Genomic DNA, 17,221 nt, shown 5'->3' on the forward strand with positions numbered 1-17,221 from the left:
TCCCTGAGAACAACACCTACTTCTTATGTATTGGTTTATATTAACTTATTACTCTTTTCTGTATTCTTATTTTACAGTTTGAGTTCTATTTTTTTCTGATCAAAAAGTCATGTGGGAAGGAATTTAAATTTTTAAAATTTGTTTTTTTTTTAGTTTTGTGATTTATTTCTGCCTGCTTACACCAGTGACTATGATTTGTATGACTCCTATATTTTAGAATTTATTTTTTCATGGTCTTATTTAATATTGCTTTTTAAAAATTAGTATTACATTGATACTTCTAAAGCAAGTACACACACCTATCAAAATATGTTTGACATTCTGACCAGGTGATTTTTGTAGTGACAGTAGAGGTTGATAACCTCTTCTCATAGAGAAAGTTTAAGTCTGTTACGTTATGCACACTTACACATATATACCCACAAATACATACAAGGCCTTATTATATTATTTGGAGCCTTTATGTCATAATTTTTTTTTTTTTTTTTTTGAGACGGAGTCTTGTTCTGTCGCCAGGCTGGAGTGCAGTGGTGCAATCTCGGCTCACTGCAACCTCTGCCTCCTGGGTTCAAGCGATTCTTCCACCTCAGCCTCCCGAGTAGCTGGGACCACAGGCATATGCCACCATGCCCAGCCATTTTTTGTATTTTTAGTAGAGACAGAGTTTCACCATGTTGGCCAGGATGGTCTCGATCACTTGGCCTCGTGATCTGCCCACCTTGGCCTCCCAAAGTGCTGGGATTACAGGCGTGAGCCACCGCGCCCAGCCTGTCATAATTTTTTTTGAGACAGGGTCTCATGCTGTCACCCAGGTTGGAGTGCAGTGGCATGATCTTGGCTCACTGCAACCTCTGCCTCCCAGGTTAAAGCAATTCTCCTGCCTCAACCTTCTGAGTAGCTGGGATTATAGGCATGTGCCACCATGCCCAGCTAATTTTTGCATTTTTAGTAGACACAGTGTTTCACCATGTTGCCCATTCTGGTCCTGAACTCCTGACCTCAAGTGATCCACCTGCTTCAGCCTCCCAAAGTTCTGGGATTACAGGCGTGAACCACTGTACCTGGCCTATGTCATGATTTTTTTTTTCTTTTTTAGACGGAGTCGCCCTCTGTTGCCAGGCTGGAGTGCAGTGGCGCAGTCTCAGCTCACTGCAACCTCCACCTCCCTGATTCAAGCGATTCTCCTGCCTCAGCCTCCTAAGTAGCTGGGATTACAGGCACATGCCACCACACCCGGCTAATATTTGTATTTTTAATACAGATGGGGTTTCACTATGGTTGGCCAGCTGGTCTCAAACTCGTGACCTCAGGCAGTCCACTCACCTCAGCCTCCCAAAGTGTCGGGATTACAGACGTGAGCCACTGCACCTGGCTCTATGTCATCATTTTTGAGGAATCAAATTGATTTACCAATGACTAAGAGTAGTGATTTTATCCTTTTTTCTTGGTCCTTTTGCATTGCATTTGATCTTACCAGGTGTTAACGTTATGATCTGTGTGTTTTGTAATTTTGGAAATGATGGAGTTGGAGGTATGTTCCAGTTTTATCCTTGTCTCTTTGAGTTTGAGCGCTTCAGAAATGGCACTTTTGCTCTAGCAGGGAAATTTAGAGAACTGAGAGTTTCCTTTGGCTTTTGCATAATTTTTTTTTTTCTATTCCTAGGGGACTCCTTCTCACAGTTCCGATTTGCTGAGGAGAAAGAATGGGATAGTGAAGCTTCTTGTCCAAAACAGGTAAGACGAAGAGTTTGTTGGTTGGGCATGGTGGCTCATGCCTGTAATCCCAGAACTTTGGGAGGCAGAGGCGGGGGTGGGCAGAACATGAGATCAGGAGATGGAGACCATCCAGCTAACATGGTAAAAACCCGTCTCTACTAAAAATACAAAAAATTAGCTGGGCATGGTGGCATGCGCCTTTAGTCTCTGCTACTCAGGAGGCTGAGGCAGGAGAATCCCTTGAACATGGGAGGCGGAGGTGGCTGTGAGCTGAGATTGCGCCACTACACTCCAGCCTGGTGACAGAGTGAGACTCGGTCTCAAAGAAGAAAAAAGTGTGTCTTAAGTGTGGACTGACTTTTCTTCAGGTTGAAGACTGACACCTTTTACATTCTTTTTGTGACAGAGTCTTCATGTAGAAAAGAGTAGTAATTCTTACACGGTTTATTCTCAGCTAAATTTTTCAAACAATTATCAGGGGGCTGAAATGACAGAGGTCCCTGAAGCTGGAGTTCACCTTTCTACCTGGCCATCTGTGTGAATTATGCAGCACACGAGGACTGGGTCTCGAGGTAGAAACTTGATAGCCATGATTTTCACAGAGTGGATTACTTTGCCTTTTGACTTTCTTCCCTTGCCACTCTGACAATTCCCTTTAGAGTTGAAAATTAGTTTTCTCTCTCACTGTTTTTGGTGTTAGGTTGAGAAAACCCTTAACCTTATAGCTTTAAATAACACTTCTCCTGCAATTAGGAGAATAGAAGTATAAAATAAGGGCAAGTATTCTAGAAGTCTTTCAGCAAATCTCTAACCCCTAAATGCTTTATTTTCTTTGTGTGTGTTTAATATTTTCTTCCCAAAGAGTTCTGATTATTTTCCACTAATAATCTTTCTTTCACTAATTCTTTTCATATAAGGAATGACAGGTATTGTTCCCTTTTTAGGATGCACAGGGACATGGTGGTGGCTTGTCACATATTCCCCAAATCCAGGACTAGAGCATACTGTCTGATAAACCGATTACCATCTGCCCACAGCTTCAGGGTGGGGCTGAAGCTGTAGGCCAGGAGCCCATAGGCACTGTCCTCCCTGTTCTGCTCCCAGATCAGCTTATGTGCTGTAGGTGGCTCGTTTGATCTCTGGGCCAGTTTTAGGCTCACTTGTTTGGGATGGCCTTCAACTCATACAGATTACAAGGAGGGGAGTCTCTTAGCAAATGACTGCCTGGCACTTTACAAAGAGTGTGTTATATATGCCATAGAAAAAGGGGAGAATTACAAACATTTGTCTTGGCTTAAGTCTGGGCATACGCCTCAGGTACTGTTTAGTATTCTAGGACACATGGAAGATAGATTGTTGAGGAATATGGTGGAAGCCAAACAATTTGCATTTTATCTCCTTTTGAACCACATTGATTACCAAAGAATATTTCAAGTAGCTTGAGAGTTTCAAGTAATTCTAAGCTTTGTCATTCATCAAAACAGAGCACTTGTTTATGAGATGTTTTTATTAAATGGAGCTTATTCAGAGTGAATGAGGCAGAGTCCATGCTGTTCGTTGCTCTGGGTGCCTTTCCTGGGCACACTGGCTGACATGTGGTATGGTAGATGCTCAGTAGATTTTTACCTGATACGTGCAAAAGAATACAATCTAAAACAAGGGGTGTGATAAATGAATTAACAATACTGTGAGAGATAGCTACTTTGGACTGGAAGTGATTAGAGTCGGTACCATGGGGAAAAGATCATTTGAATGGGTCTTGGTGGACGAGTGTGACTCTGGTAGGTCCTATCTGTGGAAACAACCTGAAAATGGTAAGATCAGGAAAACCAGGTTATGCTCAGAGAAGGGCGAGGCCAGAGTGTAGTATTCCCAGAAGAGGAGGCCTCAGTGGTAGGTCTGAGCTAGTTAGTACCAACAGTTTCAGACTTGAGTGTGAATACTAGATCTAAGACTTGGGGATACTATTTCCCTTCTCTATGGCTTCACCTGTAAAATGGAGCTAATAACAAAATATAACTCAGAGCTGTCAAAAGGACTAAATTAGATAATAAATAAGAAGCCCTTGAGTGCAGTTCCTGATGCATATGAAATACTCAAAATTAGCTCTTTTGTTACTAATATTATTTTTTAACCAAGTTTTGTTGAGCAAGAACATGGAAATGGTTAGATTTAACTTCAGCAGTATTGGGAAGGATGGGGAGAGATTGAACGGATGAGATGAGAGGTTAGAGGCAGGGAAACTGAGTAGGAGGATGTGATGTTGAACGAATGGGAAAGGACAAGAGCCCGAGGGGGTGCAGGCAGTGAGCGTGGGACACGGGTGACTCACAGACAGGACTTGAGTGGAGGATGGGGTCAACTGTGGACACTGGCCAGATGTGAGGCACAAGGACAAGAAAGATTTGCAGTGGCACTGTGCTTTCTAGCTTGAGTAACTAGGTGGGTGGTGATGCCGTTAATGGAACGAAATAAGAGCAGAAAGAAGTTAAGTTTGATTTTGAATCGTTAGAGTTGGAGGTGTTGATAGTACATGCCTGAAACTGAAATCTTTTCCCCATCAAAACGATTTCCTGTCTTACTTACCTCCTCACTAAATTTTCTTTCTTGACGAGAGAGAAAAACTGCAGAGATATATATTACACATATATGTAATTTGTTGTTGTTCCTTAAGCGATCCCATGTCCTCAGTGTGACCAGTAATGCAAGATAATAAAGAGAGAGGGGCTGGATGAGATGAGAGGTTAGAGGCAGGGATGGCTCACGCCTGTAATCCCAGCACTTTGGGAGGGCGAGGTGGGCGAATTACCTGAGGTCAGGAGTTTCAAGACCAGCCTGGCCAACATGGTGAAACCCTCTCTACTAAAAATAGAAAAATTAGCTGGGTGTGGTGGTACACTTCTGTAATTCTAGCTACTTGAGAGGCTGAGGCAGGAGAATGGCTTGAACTAAGAAAGTGGGGGTTGCAGTGAGCTGAGATCATGCCATTGCACTCCAGCCTGGGCAATACAGCAAGACTCCATCTCAAAAAAAAAAAAAAAAAAAAAAAAAAGTGAGAGGAAAAGAAGAAATATGGTTTGTCTTTGCAGTTAAAGGAAGTAGGAGTTTGATAGGGGAACATGTTGAAATCCTCAAGGGAATCCTGGCTGGAGAGGGACCGGGTGTCACAGCTTGGCCGTGGTGTTCATTGCACTGTGGCTGATGTGCAGGGTGAAGGGACACAGGCTGGAAGTCAGGGTGCTCTGATCTAGCTGTGTGGGCCTGCATGACCACAGGGGCATTGGTCCCTTAGATCCAAGAGTGGGATTCTCACACCTTTCCTTTGGATAAGGTGGGCACCATGTAAAGAGGGGATGGCTGGGAAGATAATTTTTTGGGGTGAACAGATTTATGATTTTTTAAGTGACTAGGCTTTTTAAATTCCAGGTGAAATTTCTGTTGACATGGTGACTTATCCAGTAGGCCTTCCTTGAGCATCTGCTGGGTGCTGAGTGATATGTGGTCATTCCTGAGGGCCTGACTTTTAAAGTCACAGATTCCCTGCTTCCCCCACCCCTCCCAGTGAGTCCGGTTCTGTGGGTAAGGCCTGTGAACCTGTATCTTAAAAATCTGCTCAGTGTTTTACTCCACCTTACTGTGTACACGTGGTCCCTGGGCCCCAGATGCGAACGGACAGTAAATGCTGCAGATTCTGGGGAGGATGTAAAGGTCTGATTAAAGGCAATGTTTTTTTAACTGCAAAGTGAAGTGTATAGCAGGTTCTTTTCTCACCAAAGAGTGTGCCTTTATACAGATACTGAGACTCAGAGTCAAGATTCCTGGACAGAGAGGCACCTTCAGGCTTGCAGATTCCCACCACACAGACAGGGTCCTGTGCACACTGATGGCAGAGAAGTGGGACAGAAAGGTGTTGTCCTAACAGTAAGGACTGGCTCCCTCTCCCAGCATTGGCATATCTCCTTTCTCTCTACGTGCCGCCTCTTAGCATCCTTAGTGGGGGTCGTCTGCTCTCGCCTGTGGCCAGATGCTATAGGCCAGGCCCTTTATTACATCTGCAAGTGGCCGGCAGGGTTGACCAGGTGGACATGGGCACTGGGTTACCCAGGCAAAAATAATGCACTGAATACTTTAAAACATGTAGAAAACACTGATTTATTGTTATTATTCCAATTAAACCTATTTTAAAAATCCACAGTTTAGTATTAAAAGCAATTCACTTTAGCTAACTTTATATCTAAGGCCTTCTTCAGCTTTAGCCCTTTATAGGGCAAACTGGTGACCAAAAAAAGAAAGCCTACTTAAAAAGTGGCTTTTTTTGTTGTTGTTGTTGAGATGGAGGCTTGTTCTGACCCCCAGGCTGGAGTGCAGTGGCACGATCTCGGCTCACTGAAACCACCACCTCCCGGTTCAAGCGATTCTCCTGCCTCAGACTCCCGCGTAGCTGGGATTACAGGTGCATACCACCACACCTGGCTAAATTTTTGTATTTCTAGTAGAGACAGGGTTTCACCATGTTGGCCAGGATGGTCTCAAACTCCTGACCTCAAATGATCGGCCCGTCTTTGTCTCCCAAAGTGCTGGGATTACAGGCATGAGCCACCATGCCAGGCCACAAAAGTGGCATTTGATGGGAGATTCTCAGCTGCAGGACTCCTGCAAGGAGACGAGGGGAAACCACTGTGATTGGAGGTGCAAAGCCATTCTGGAGGTAGTGTACTGTCAGCTGGGTGTTGGGTGATGGGCGGGAATTAGAAATGTGGAAGAAGAAGACATTCCAATAGGGGACACAGATGAACTTCATTTGTTCAAAGTAATGCTCATGAACATAGCCAGGCCATTCTCTGTGCCTTTGTTTGGTCTCATAAACTTTTTCTTGTTTATAATATGCCTTGCAGTCATGTTGCATATGATGCAAAAGAGAGCAGAGGAAGTTGGGACACTTTTAGCCAGACCCAGCCCATCTCAGTGGTCCTTATCCAGAGAGCTAAGAGAGGACCTGGGACTGATCTGCCAGGCATTGCAGAGGTCAAGTTCTTCTTCTTCTTCCTTCTTCTTTCTTCTTTCTTCTTTCTTTCTCCTCCCCCTCCCCCTCCCCCTCCCCCTCCTCCCCCCCTCCCCCCCCTCCCCCCCTCCTCCTCCCCCTCCTCCTCCCCCTCCTCCTCCTCCTCCTCCTCCTCCTCCTCCTCCTCCTCCTCCTCCTCCTCCTCCTCCTCCTCCTCCTCCTCCTCCTCCTCCTCCTCCTCCTTCTCCTCCTTCTCCTTCTCCTCCTCCTCCTCCTTCTCCTTCTCCTTCTCCTTCTCCTGGCATGCACCACCATGCCTGGCTGATTTTTGTATTTTTAGTAGAGACAGGGTTTCACCATATTGGCCAGGCTGGTCTTGAACTCCTGACCTTGTGATATGCCTGCCTCGGCCCCCCAAAGTACTGGGATTACAGGCTTGAGCCACTATGCCCTACCTCAAGTTATCCTTCTTTTATAGACTTAGAGAAGGTTATTTACACAATATGACTTTGCAGACACTTGGCTATGGAAGGGGTGAGATTTCCAGTTTGTATTGTGAGGACTTCCCCCATGAATTAAGCAGTCCGTATCACAACTTTCTAGTGGGCTGAGAGGATTTTTCCAAATTTGAGAACAAAGACTTGGCCACAAGGCTTTGTTATCTTCCATCTGGTTTCTTAAATGCACTATATATAATTTTTTTAGTTTAAATTTTTTATTTTTATATGCAGAGACAGGGTCTCGTTATGTTACCCAGGCTAGTCTTAAACTCTAGCTCAAGCAGTCCTCTCACCTCGGCCTCCCAAAGTGTTGGGATTACAGGCATGAGTCCCCATGCTGGCTAATACAGTATATTTTTAAGATGCAGCTTCCTTTTTTCCAGGGCAAGTGGTCACGTTTGTTGCTAAGAGCTCATCATCTCTGGACAATTTCAAATGGGCCGTTGACAAGCCAAGTCATTTCTTTGGTTCCCCATGTACTGCTGTCGTGTGGATTTGTGGTGAAAGGGGGGTCTGAATTTAGTGGCAGGGCTCTGTTTGAGTCTACCAGAAATGTGTCTCCATTTCTGGTCCTTATAAACTCATTGACTGGAGACATTCTTGCATTGGAGTAGGGATTAAACTAGGTGACCTCTGGATTTTCTTCCATTTGAAGTCAGAGATTATAGGATAAGACGTGGTCCTAGCTGGACTTGTGACAGTCCTTGGCTGACTAGGTGATTAGTGGTGTTTGCCTCTGTATGTGAGGACATTGTGACCAAATTTTAGTTTTTTGCTTCTCTTGGGTGCTGGGACACCTAGAAAGAGCTGTTAGGGACCATGAGATTACCTGGAATGTTTTCTCACATAGTGTCAATTTTTGAGGTCAGTGCATTGACGTGACTTTGCTTCTATGAATGGGAAAGGAGTTAAAAGGAAGCTTTCAGTGTTGGTCTTACACAGGGTGCCACTAGCTAGGGAGGCTAAGTTTCCATTCTCTGCATACTTCACCGCCTCCTTCGCAACACCAGGCAGCCCCATCTTACTGACTAAATAGCCCTTTCCTCTTCTGTTTGAGACCAGCAGTCTGAATTTAGGGAAGGGATCAGGTTAGATTTCATTAAATACTTGTGTTTCTTTCAGCTTGTCAGTCATTGCAAAAGCCTCTACAGTTTCCAGGTTACTGGACAGCTTTTTTTTTTGATAGGGAGTTTTACTCTTGTCGCCCAGGCTGGAGTACAGTGGTGCAGTCTCGACTCACTACAACCTCTGCCTCCTGGGTTCAAGCAATTCTCCTGCCTCAGCCTCCCGAGTAGCTGGGATTTCAGGTGTCAGCTACCATGCCCGGTTAATTTTTTGTATTTATAGTAGAGACGGGGTTTTACCATGTTGGCCAGGTTGGTCTCCTAACCACAGATGATCCACCCGCCTTAGCCTCCCAATGTGCTGAAATTACAGGTGTGAGGCAGCATGCCAGGCCTGGACAGTTTTGATAGGAGGGTAATCACGGCCCTGTTCTTGCTCTGACAGCGTAGTAGCTTTGGTTTTACTGATCATAATGTGGAGATGCAGAAACTATTACACATCAAGTGTGATGTATGGTGTGACTTACTTCTAGCCAAATCTCCAGTGGGTTATTTACAGTTTCTTCTTTTATTTCCAAAAGGTCATACTTGATCATCACCTGACATTTTCTTTTCTTTTTATATATAGAATTCAGCATTTTATGTGGATAGTGAGTTATTGGTTCGAGCCCTTCAAGAGCTGCCTGTCTCCCTCCGACTCAATGTTGCTGCTGAGCTGATCCAGGTAAAAATTCCGAAGCCCTCTTGAAGCAGGTGCATTAGGGCAGGAGAAGAAAAAAAGGGAGAAGCTTCCCTCAGCAGGATGTCTCAGTCTCAGCTTCCTTTTATAAAACTGAGGGTTTCATATCAAGGCGGAATTTTATAGTTTAAAGGAGAATCCAAAAAGTGTTTGAAGTTACTTTTTTACATTTTATATTTGAAACATTTTAAAGGATCAAATGTAGTGGAATTGAGTGAAATGTGAAATAGAAAGTCTGGCTATTGTACTGAAAACATTTATGCACCACGCTCTGTGTTCAGCCCTAAGGACAGAGTGGTGAGCAGACAGACGTGCTCCTGCCTTCCCAGAACTTAATCTGTTGGGAAGGATATTAATCAAATAGTCACACAAACATATACAAATTGTAATACATCCTATGAAGTACAGCGTGCTCTGAGAGTTAATCAGGTTCTGGTGTGGTGTGGTTAGGAATGGCTTTTCTGAGGCAGTGGTAGATGGGCTGAGATCTAAAACATAAGGACTTTGGAGCTGGAATTTAAAGGAGAAAGACCCTATCAACTGCATTAACACAGACAATGCTGCTACTGCTGCTGCCGTGTGGAGAAAACTGGGATTGGAGTGCATTGTGGGGGTAAGTCTGCTTGCGCAGGTACACACGAGCAGAGCAGGTGACGGAGGCACATGTGCAGGCTGTTGCACAGGTGCAACAGCAGGTGAGTGGTACTGGTGGAGATGGCAGAGAAGAGGGCTGTACTGAGAGGTGTTTCAGAGGTACGATTAACAGGATTTGGTCATATGTTGGAAGTGGGGAGAGAGTGGTCAAGAAAAAATTCAAGGCTTTCTAGATTGTGCAACTCAGTGGTAGATAGTATCAGGAAGGGTGAGGTGTAGACATTATGAGTTTGTTCCTCTGAGATAACCAAGTCGACATTATAGTCAGTTGGATGTAGAACTTTACAGTTCAAGATTAAGGGCTAGAAATGCAAATTCAGAGGCCAGGCGTGGTGGGTCATGCCTATAATCTCAGCACTTTGGGAGGCTGAGGAGGGCGGATCACAAGGTCAGGAGTTCGAGACCAGCCTGACCAACATGGTGAAACACTGTCTCTACTAAAAATACAAAAATTAGTTGGATGTGGTGATGTACACCTGTAGTCCCAGCTACTTGGGAGGCTGAGGTAGGACAATCGCTTGAACTCGGGAGGTGGAAGTTGCGGTGAGCTGAGATCACACCATTGTACTTCAGCCTGGGCCACAGAGTGAGACTTTGTTTAAAAACAACAATAACAACAACAACAAAAAACCAAAAGAAAATCAGGAGATAACAGGATGACACGTGATAATTGGTGAAGTAAGAGAGGGGGAGGCCCGAAGACTATGCCATGAAGAGCTTCAAAATTTAATTCTGGCATGATCAAATAAAAAAAAATGAAACCCTGGTAAGTACTGATTTTAAATAGAATCCTAGCAACCGAAATGATCAAATTCCTTCTGTGGCTGAATGTGATGCTAAGCTTGAGCGTAGCAATGCATTGGTTACCCACCATTTGCTGTTTCCATTGCATTTACTAGTCTAAAATTTGGGGCAGCAGGCAGAGTAAGGGGTGGAGGACAGTTAGAGACAGGGTAGAGAACTAGAAAGAATTGCATTTGCCTCTGATGGGAGATTGCCCTGGGGGTTCTTTGGAAACTTTTGGGGGTGTCTGGGAGAGTACTGGTGGCTTTTCTGTTGATGTCCTGTGAGGTTCAAAGTTCTGAAGTGCTTGGTTTGATCTCACATGATGAGGAATGTTTAGCAGAACTCACCAGGGAAATGCTGAGATAAAGGCTTCAGGACTCAGGACGGAGAGGAGGTGGTTGTGAGCGTTTGACAGTGAAGGATGTAATGTCACTGGCAGGCGCTGGAGTAAAGGTATAAAATAATTATGTGACTTTAAAATCCTGGCTAAATAACCTAAAAAAACTGCTCCCCCACCCATGCTGTAGAGCAGTATTCTCTACCTTGTTAGCACATTCGAATTACTTGGGGAATTAAAAACAAACAAGAACAAGGCCAGACACCTACTCCAGACCAATTAAATGACTTTAGGATTAGAATAGAGGACGGTGTCCCAGAGGACAATGTCCCAGCTTTGCCCTGTACAACTGACTATGCTGGATATTTATTCCTATTTTGTATATAAAGCCATACTGTCTTACATGCCTGCTCAGGTCAGGACCCCCAGTAGAGGCTGAACTTCTGAACCTGCCCACTATGAGGCCTTGCTAGTCCCTGGAGCCTTCCCTTGAGAGCATTGATTCTCAGCCTTAGATTGTAACCTTATATTACAATCAGTGGGGGAGTTTTTAACTTTTATTAAAGTATGACATAGATTCAGAAAAGTGCACATTTAAGTATAACCATTGAATGAGTATCCGGGTAAAGACTTAGAATAGGCTGGGTACAGTGGCTCACACCTGTAATCCCAGCACTTTGGGAGGCCGAGGCAGGCAGATCACCTGAGGTCGGGAGTTCGAGACTAGTCTGACCAATGTGGAGAAACCCCTTCTTTACTAAAAATACAAAATTAGCCAGGCATGGTGGCTCATGCCTGTAAATCCCAGCTACTCGGGAGGCTGAGGCAGGATAATCACTTGAACCTGGGAGGTGGAGGTTGCTGTGATCCAAGATTGTGCCATTGCACTCCAGCCTGGGCAACAAGAGTGAAACTGTCTCAAAAGAAAAAAAAAAAGACTTAGAATATTGTCAGCACCCAGAAACTACCATTCATACATACTCCAAGTCACTCTCTTCCCTAAAAGGTGATCAGTCACCTGACTTCTAATATTGTAGTTTGCCTGTTTTTGAACTTCTTACAAAAATAATCAGATAGTAGTTTTCTTTTTTGTCTGGCATTTTCTACTTGATGTTGCTAAGAGACCGTTCTTGGTGAATTTGTTCCTGCACCTTTATATTAGTGCACATAAATACAATGAACAGATGTGATTTGCTAATTACTTCTTGGTGACTTTTTACAGATGTTCATGTCTGATTACAGATTTAAGTTTACAGCCAAATAGACCTCTGGTAGTGGAAGTTCTCAGGCCAGGGCTAGGAAGACATAGATCTTTTCATTCCAAGTCAGAGCTAGTTAGCACATGGCCGAGGTGGGGAGAGTGGGAGGCACAGTGCTGGCATGTTTCAGTGAGGTCTCCCACATTTACACCAGATGTTAGGAAGGGTGCCAACCAGGGCCTGAAAAGGAACCACTTTGTGAACTATCTGAAGTGAGTTTCCTTTGTCACAAAGTGTGATGGCTTCTTTTAGCCTCCTCTGTGTTTACTTAAGCCAATATGGCAAGACTCACATTTTTAACTCAGTTTTTATGCTTCTCTTTCAGACCACAGTTCCTTCAGAGCTTCCTCAGGTGAAACCAAAGAGGACTGATGATGGCAAGGGATTAGGGATGCAGTTGAAGTGGCCCTTGGGGCCTGGAGGAAGGGAGCTGAAATCTGCCGCTGCTGGCTGCCCTGTGTTGCTGGGCAAAGACAACCCAAGACCAGGTCCTTCAGACAATTCTCAGAAACCCACGTCCCCACTGCAGTCAGCAGGAGACCATTTGGAAGAAGAACTAGATCTGTTGCTTAACTTAGATGCACCTATAAAAGAGGGAGATAACACCTTACTGGATCAGACATCTCAGGACCTGAAATCCAAGAAAGATGGGGAGGTGGTCCAGGAAGAGGAAGGTACGGCTTTCATTTTATTCCCCATCCATCTTGATTCTGGTGTTTTTCCGAGAACAGCCCCACCTGCATCACATCCTTACACATCTGTCTCGGTGTCTGACATTGATCTGGTGCCGTCCACTGACAGCTATTTCTGTGCTCAGATCCCTGCTTCCCCCTGAGCTGACCTTTCTGACAACCTTCTCTCACTCGACACACCGAGCTTCCAAAGCTGCTACCTGCCCAATTGCAGTAGAAACCTGGGGCTGCAAATGGAACTTCTGCTATGAAAAGGCATTAGGATACCTGTAGCCTTCAGCTTTTCAGCAGTGGACCTTTTAATCGACTGTCTGACAGGCCAACTCTTCACTTTTTTCTTGCTATTTCAATCTTATTTTTTGACAGAACAACAACACATTCTAATTTGTGCATGTCCTGTGAGATGGTGGCCTAGTTCATGTAGAGGGGCCCAAGGAGATTGCCACATCCATCTATTGCATTTGAGATCCTTTAATTTTCAAGGACTGCTGCAATAATAGTAAAAATAAAACTGAGCTGTTGGTCTTAACAAAGAAACAAACAAACAAAAAAAACTAGCAAGCTGATATTGCTGTATCATCTTAGGGAGTAACAATAATGAGAATGTTTCCCCTTGTTGTAAGGAAAGTAATAATTAGGGTTGAATTATATCTGGGAACAAACCCGAGGGAAGCTTTAACCCTCAATTGTAGGACTCATCTGAGGGCGTTAACATTGCTTTTATTTCCCCAGTTTGTACAGAACCATCTGTGACTGAAGAAAAGAACATGGAACCTGACCAACCAAGAACATCCAAAAATGTTACCGAGGAAGAGCTGGAAGACTGGTTGGACAGCATGATTTCCTAAAAGGGGGGAAAAAGTGCCTGAAGCAAATCTTGGTTGCCTTCTAAGGGCAGGTGGGCATAAGGCTGTCCTTCAGGAACGGCCAGTTTACAAGCATGCCCCAAGCTAGTGTGTTCCATTATGCTCACAGCAGCAAATGCAATGCCTACCTCTGTGTGTGACATCTGAAAGAATACCTTGAAGCAGCTTGTTGCATTTGTTTTTCTGGCTTAGTAATCTAATAATAGATTTCCTCAAGGACAGGGCATACTGTGGCCCTTGTTTCTAGCTGCCGCCTTTGCAGTGTTTACAGCATAGCAGGTGCTGCTGCTGATTAAGAGAATAGATGCAAACAAGGCATGCATTTGGTCAAAATAAACAAATGCTGGTCTGTCCGATTTTTCGTTCTTGTGTGGGGCTCTGGGCAATTTGTCTCATGTCCCCTTCCCCAGCAGTCACGGAGTGGTTGTAGAATCAGCCAGAAGAGATGCATTCCAAGAGGCCAAACCATGGATTGGTATGTATTACTTTATTGCAGTGGGCACTTCGTTTTATTTGAGGAGATTCACCTAAACATAGCAGCTCCACTACTTACAAGGGACCATTAAGCATTACTCAATTTTGGCATAAGGTTGAGATTTTTTTTCTGAATTTTCAGTACAGTACTTTTCTTCTAATAACAGCAGTTGACAGCTGTTACTTAAAAAAAAAGATATGAATAACCTTCCAGTGCAGTTTCATAAAGATAGACAGAAGATCACCACTAATGAATGGAACTGTCCTTCTGGAACACAAACATAAAAAACTTGCATAGCTATATCTAAAGAGGTTTTAAGGCACTTAATCGAGATTTCACTGTCGACAAAGTGTCGGGTTTTTTCTATCTTTAACTGCTTAAAGCTTTTCTGGATACAGTCACTAGCAAGTACCATGGGAAAAATTAGACGACTCAGTTAAAATTATTTTTTGTAGTTCAGAAGTTGATACCATCGTATGACATTCAAGTGTTTAAAATTTCAGGTATTACACATTCAAGACTTAATACTTCTCTAGCCCTTTCCTTAATGCTACCATCCCAACAAACTAGATACCTTAGAACTGAAAAACTTGAAGGCATTTGACTAGAGATTATTTGATTCTTTGCCATCCTTCTTAAACATTTTGACAGGTTCCCACAGTGTATATATGTCCATTAGACACAAAAAGCCAAATCAATTTCAAAATAGCACAGATTTTTAGCAAACAAACAGTGTTGTTTTTTTTTTAAGGGAGGCATTTAGAAAATGTCACATTTCAAATATGTTGCAGATCTGTAACAGGAGGACTTTATTTCATTGGAAGTTGTTGACTGTCCAGAATTGTGGCACTTCTTTCATTCAGATTTATCCAAGCTGATCTTCATATTGTTTACGAAAGCAGTCACCGGCTGGGAAGAAATCCCAACACCTTTCTTGGTACATCTTCCAGACATAAGATTCCTGAAATAATGTGAACAACGGGTGCTTATTTTTAAACCACAGTAAGCTAAAACCCAGTGTGGTTTTGCTCTTTGTGGCTCCCTTTAGGAAGACTGATGCAAATTTATATGAGGCCAAACCTGCTCATTCATTCTTGTTCTATTCCGAGCACAGGGTGTTTGGGAAGCAAGAAGCCATGTCTGCCTGACACGCTCTGCTGGCAGGGAAGGAGAAAAACCCCCCTTGCCCCAATCAGTGTTTGCCACCAAAATGCTTAAAGATTTGGCAGTAAGCTGATTGCATGCCATTGGAGGAAGATGGAGGAATGCATGAGGGAACGTTTACTGCTAGCTAAATCCAGATCTGGAAACCAGCTACCTCTCCCATTCAGTGAGTGAGTTGTGAAGTTTCCCTACAAAGCCAATGATGTTTGAATATTTGGTAACTGACTTTTTCCTCCCCTGTTCTCTACCACTACGTTTCTTTTTTACATTTAGTTACAAAATTTGACACATCGTCTCACACGCACACCTCCACGCTCCCGTGTCACCCACACGAGGTTGTTATCTTTCTTAGGCTGTCTCTCACTCCGTTGTACTCCGACTTTCCTGCTCTTTGTTACAGCCACCCACTCCATTTCTCATTGTCTTTTTCTCTGTTATGTTCTCCCCACCTCCAGCTATTCTAGTCTGAAGCAATAGCTATAAGCGTTTAGAAAATGTCAGCGTTTGTTAAGTCACAAAAAGGTGATGGAAAAATGCATACATGGGCTTAATGGGGTCGTCTGTCTATTTCAGATAGCCTTTGCCCTACTCAGTCTCATGATTTAGAAAGGGGAGATCTAACATGCGTGTATGATTCTCTTGAAGGCATTTTCTCACCTGACCCGTGTGTTCTGTTTCATCTTTATTAATCAAATACATCAGAAAGAACCTGGAACAAGGAAAAGATAGTATTAGATACTCTGGTCAAGACCCAAGTAAGTACATGCACATGGATTAACTGTAATCAGGGCTCAAAAAGGCTGTTTGGTCCTATGCTGTCTACAGTGACTTTAAGAATCAGGGAATTGTTGGCTGTGTGTGGTGGCTCACACCTGTAATCGCAGCATTTTAGGAAGCTGAGGTGAGCGGATCAAGACCCTCCTGGCCAACGTGGTGAAACCCTGTCACTACTAAAAATACAAAAATTAGCAGGGCGTGGTGGTACATGCCTGTAGACCCAGCTACTCAGGAGGCAGGACAATCGCTTGAACCCAGGAGGTGGAGGTTACAGTGAGCCAAGATTGTGCCACTGCCCTCCAGACTGGCGACAGAGCAAGACTCCATCTCAAAAAAAAGATATCAGGGATGTGTGGCACAGGAACACAAACTGTCATTTTCTAATAGTAGCACACATGAATCTTGAAATTAGCCTCTTTGTGTGGAGAGATGCTTTTTGCTATCCCTAAACCTTGAGCTGAGATCACGTGCAAGGTAGCATTTTGGCCACCATTTTATTATTAACAAAATTCTAATCTAATAAAACAGTAAAATGGTAGCCCAAATTCTTCCCATAGAATATTTTACAGGGCATTTATCATCCCATACAGATAGAGAATTGAAATTATGTATGTGTCTCTAGAATACTGTCATAAAAAAGTTAGACAGTATTCAGTCTCATTGGGTTGCTCAGATTCTTCCAGAAGTATAGTTTTGTTTTCATAGATAGCTGGGGGAACACCAGTGTAGTTTTACTTGCTCTGTGATCTATGTCTTAAGTGTCACAGACAAACTCAAACCTAAGTATCTCAGGGGGCAGGGGCTGAACTCTCAGCTCACATTACATGATCTCAGAGACAGTTTTCCAAAGGAACCAGGCTCATGCCCTTCAGGAAAAGGATTGTGAGGTTGGTAATAAAAGAAAGTAGCAATTATGTCCTTCTGAGGGTAGGGAGTCTGAGCCCCAGATCTTGCGTTCTATCAGGGTGGTACGTGGTTAGAGCTTTAGGTCCTGGCCCACAGTAGTAGCTCTGAGTATGTTCATTGCCTTCCCCCTTCTCATTTACTGAGAAAGAAAGAAAGCAGGGTTAATCTCTTTATACTACTTGAGACTTAGGATATCATTCCTTTCCCAGCACATTTACTTGACGAAGCACCATTATGGGTGCAAATAATTTGGGTTCTTTCCCCTCAAGCTTGCTCTTAGAGAG

At 43.7% G+C, this 17,221-nt stretch overlaps 2 protein-coding genes across 6 annotated transcripts in view; one reads left to right on the forward strand and one right to left on the reverse strand.

Moving 5' to 3' along the window:
• AVEN (apoptosis and caspase activation inhibitor) overlaps window positions 1-17,221 on the forward strand; it is a 179,328-nt gene that overhangs the window by 155,775 nt on the left and 6,332 nt on the right. Inside the window, exons 3-9 of one of the 4 annotated variants that reach the window (XR_010342037.1) lie at window positions 1,664-1,734; window positions 8,911-9,006; window positions 12,383-12,731; window positions 13,482-13,647; window positions 14,026-14,090; window positions 14,882-15,092; window positions 15,205-15,420. Coding sequence is in view for 1 of the 4 variants with exons in the window: in XM_064374823.1 (XP_064230893.1) it covers window positions 1,664-1,734; window positions 8,911-9,006; window positions 12,383-12,731; window positions 13,482-13,597 (632 nt within the window). In the remaining 3 variants the exon portion in view is untranslated. Of the gene's footprint in view, window positions 1-1,663; window positions 1,735-8,910; window positions 9,007-12,382; window positions 12,732-13,481; window positions 13,972-14,025; window positions 15,093-15,204; window positions 15,421-17,221 lie in introns of those variants that run through there. The other 3 variants (XR_010342035.1, XR_010342036.1, XM_064374823.1) reach the window with 3 other exon arrangements.
• Window positions 14,082-17,221, reverse strand: part of RYR3 (ryanodine receptor 3) — a 563,010-nt gene continuing 559,870 nt past the window's right edge. For both annotated transcript variants that reach the window (XM_064374821.1, XM_064374822.1), the window contains exons 102-103: window positions 15,912-15,963; window positions 14,082-15,051 (exon numbers count right to left, since the gene is read on the reverse strand). In XM_064374821.1, coding sequence (XP_064230891.1) covers window positions 14,956-15,051; window positions 15,912-15,963 — 148 coding nt within the window. In that variant the 3' untranslated portion in view covers window positions 14,082-14,955. The remainder of the gene's footprint in view (window positions 15,052-15,911; window positions 15,964-17,221) is intronic.

Source organism: Aotus nancymaae, unplaced genomic scaffold (genome assembly GCF_030222135.1).
Source record: "Aotus nancymaae isolate 86718 unplaced genomic scaffold, 86718_ANA_hifiasm-v0.15.2.pri h1tg000011l, whole genome shotgun sequence".
Taxonomy (NCBI): domain Eukaryota; kingdom Metazoa; phylum Chordata; class Mammalia; order Primates; family Aotidae; genus Aotus; species Aotus nancymaae.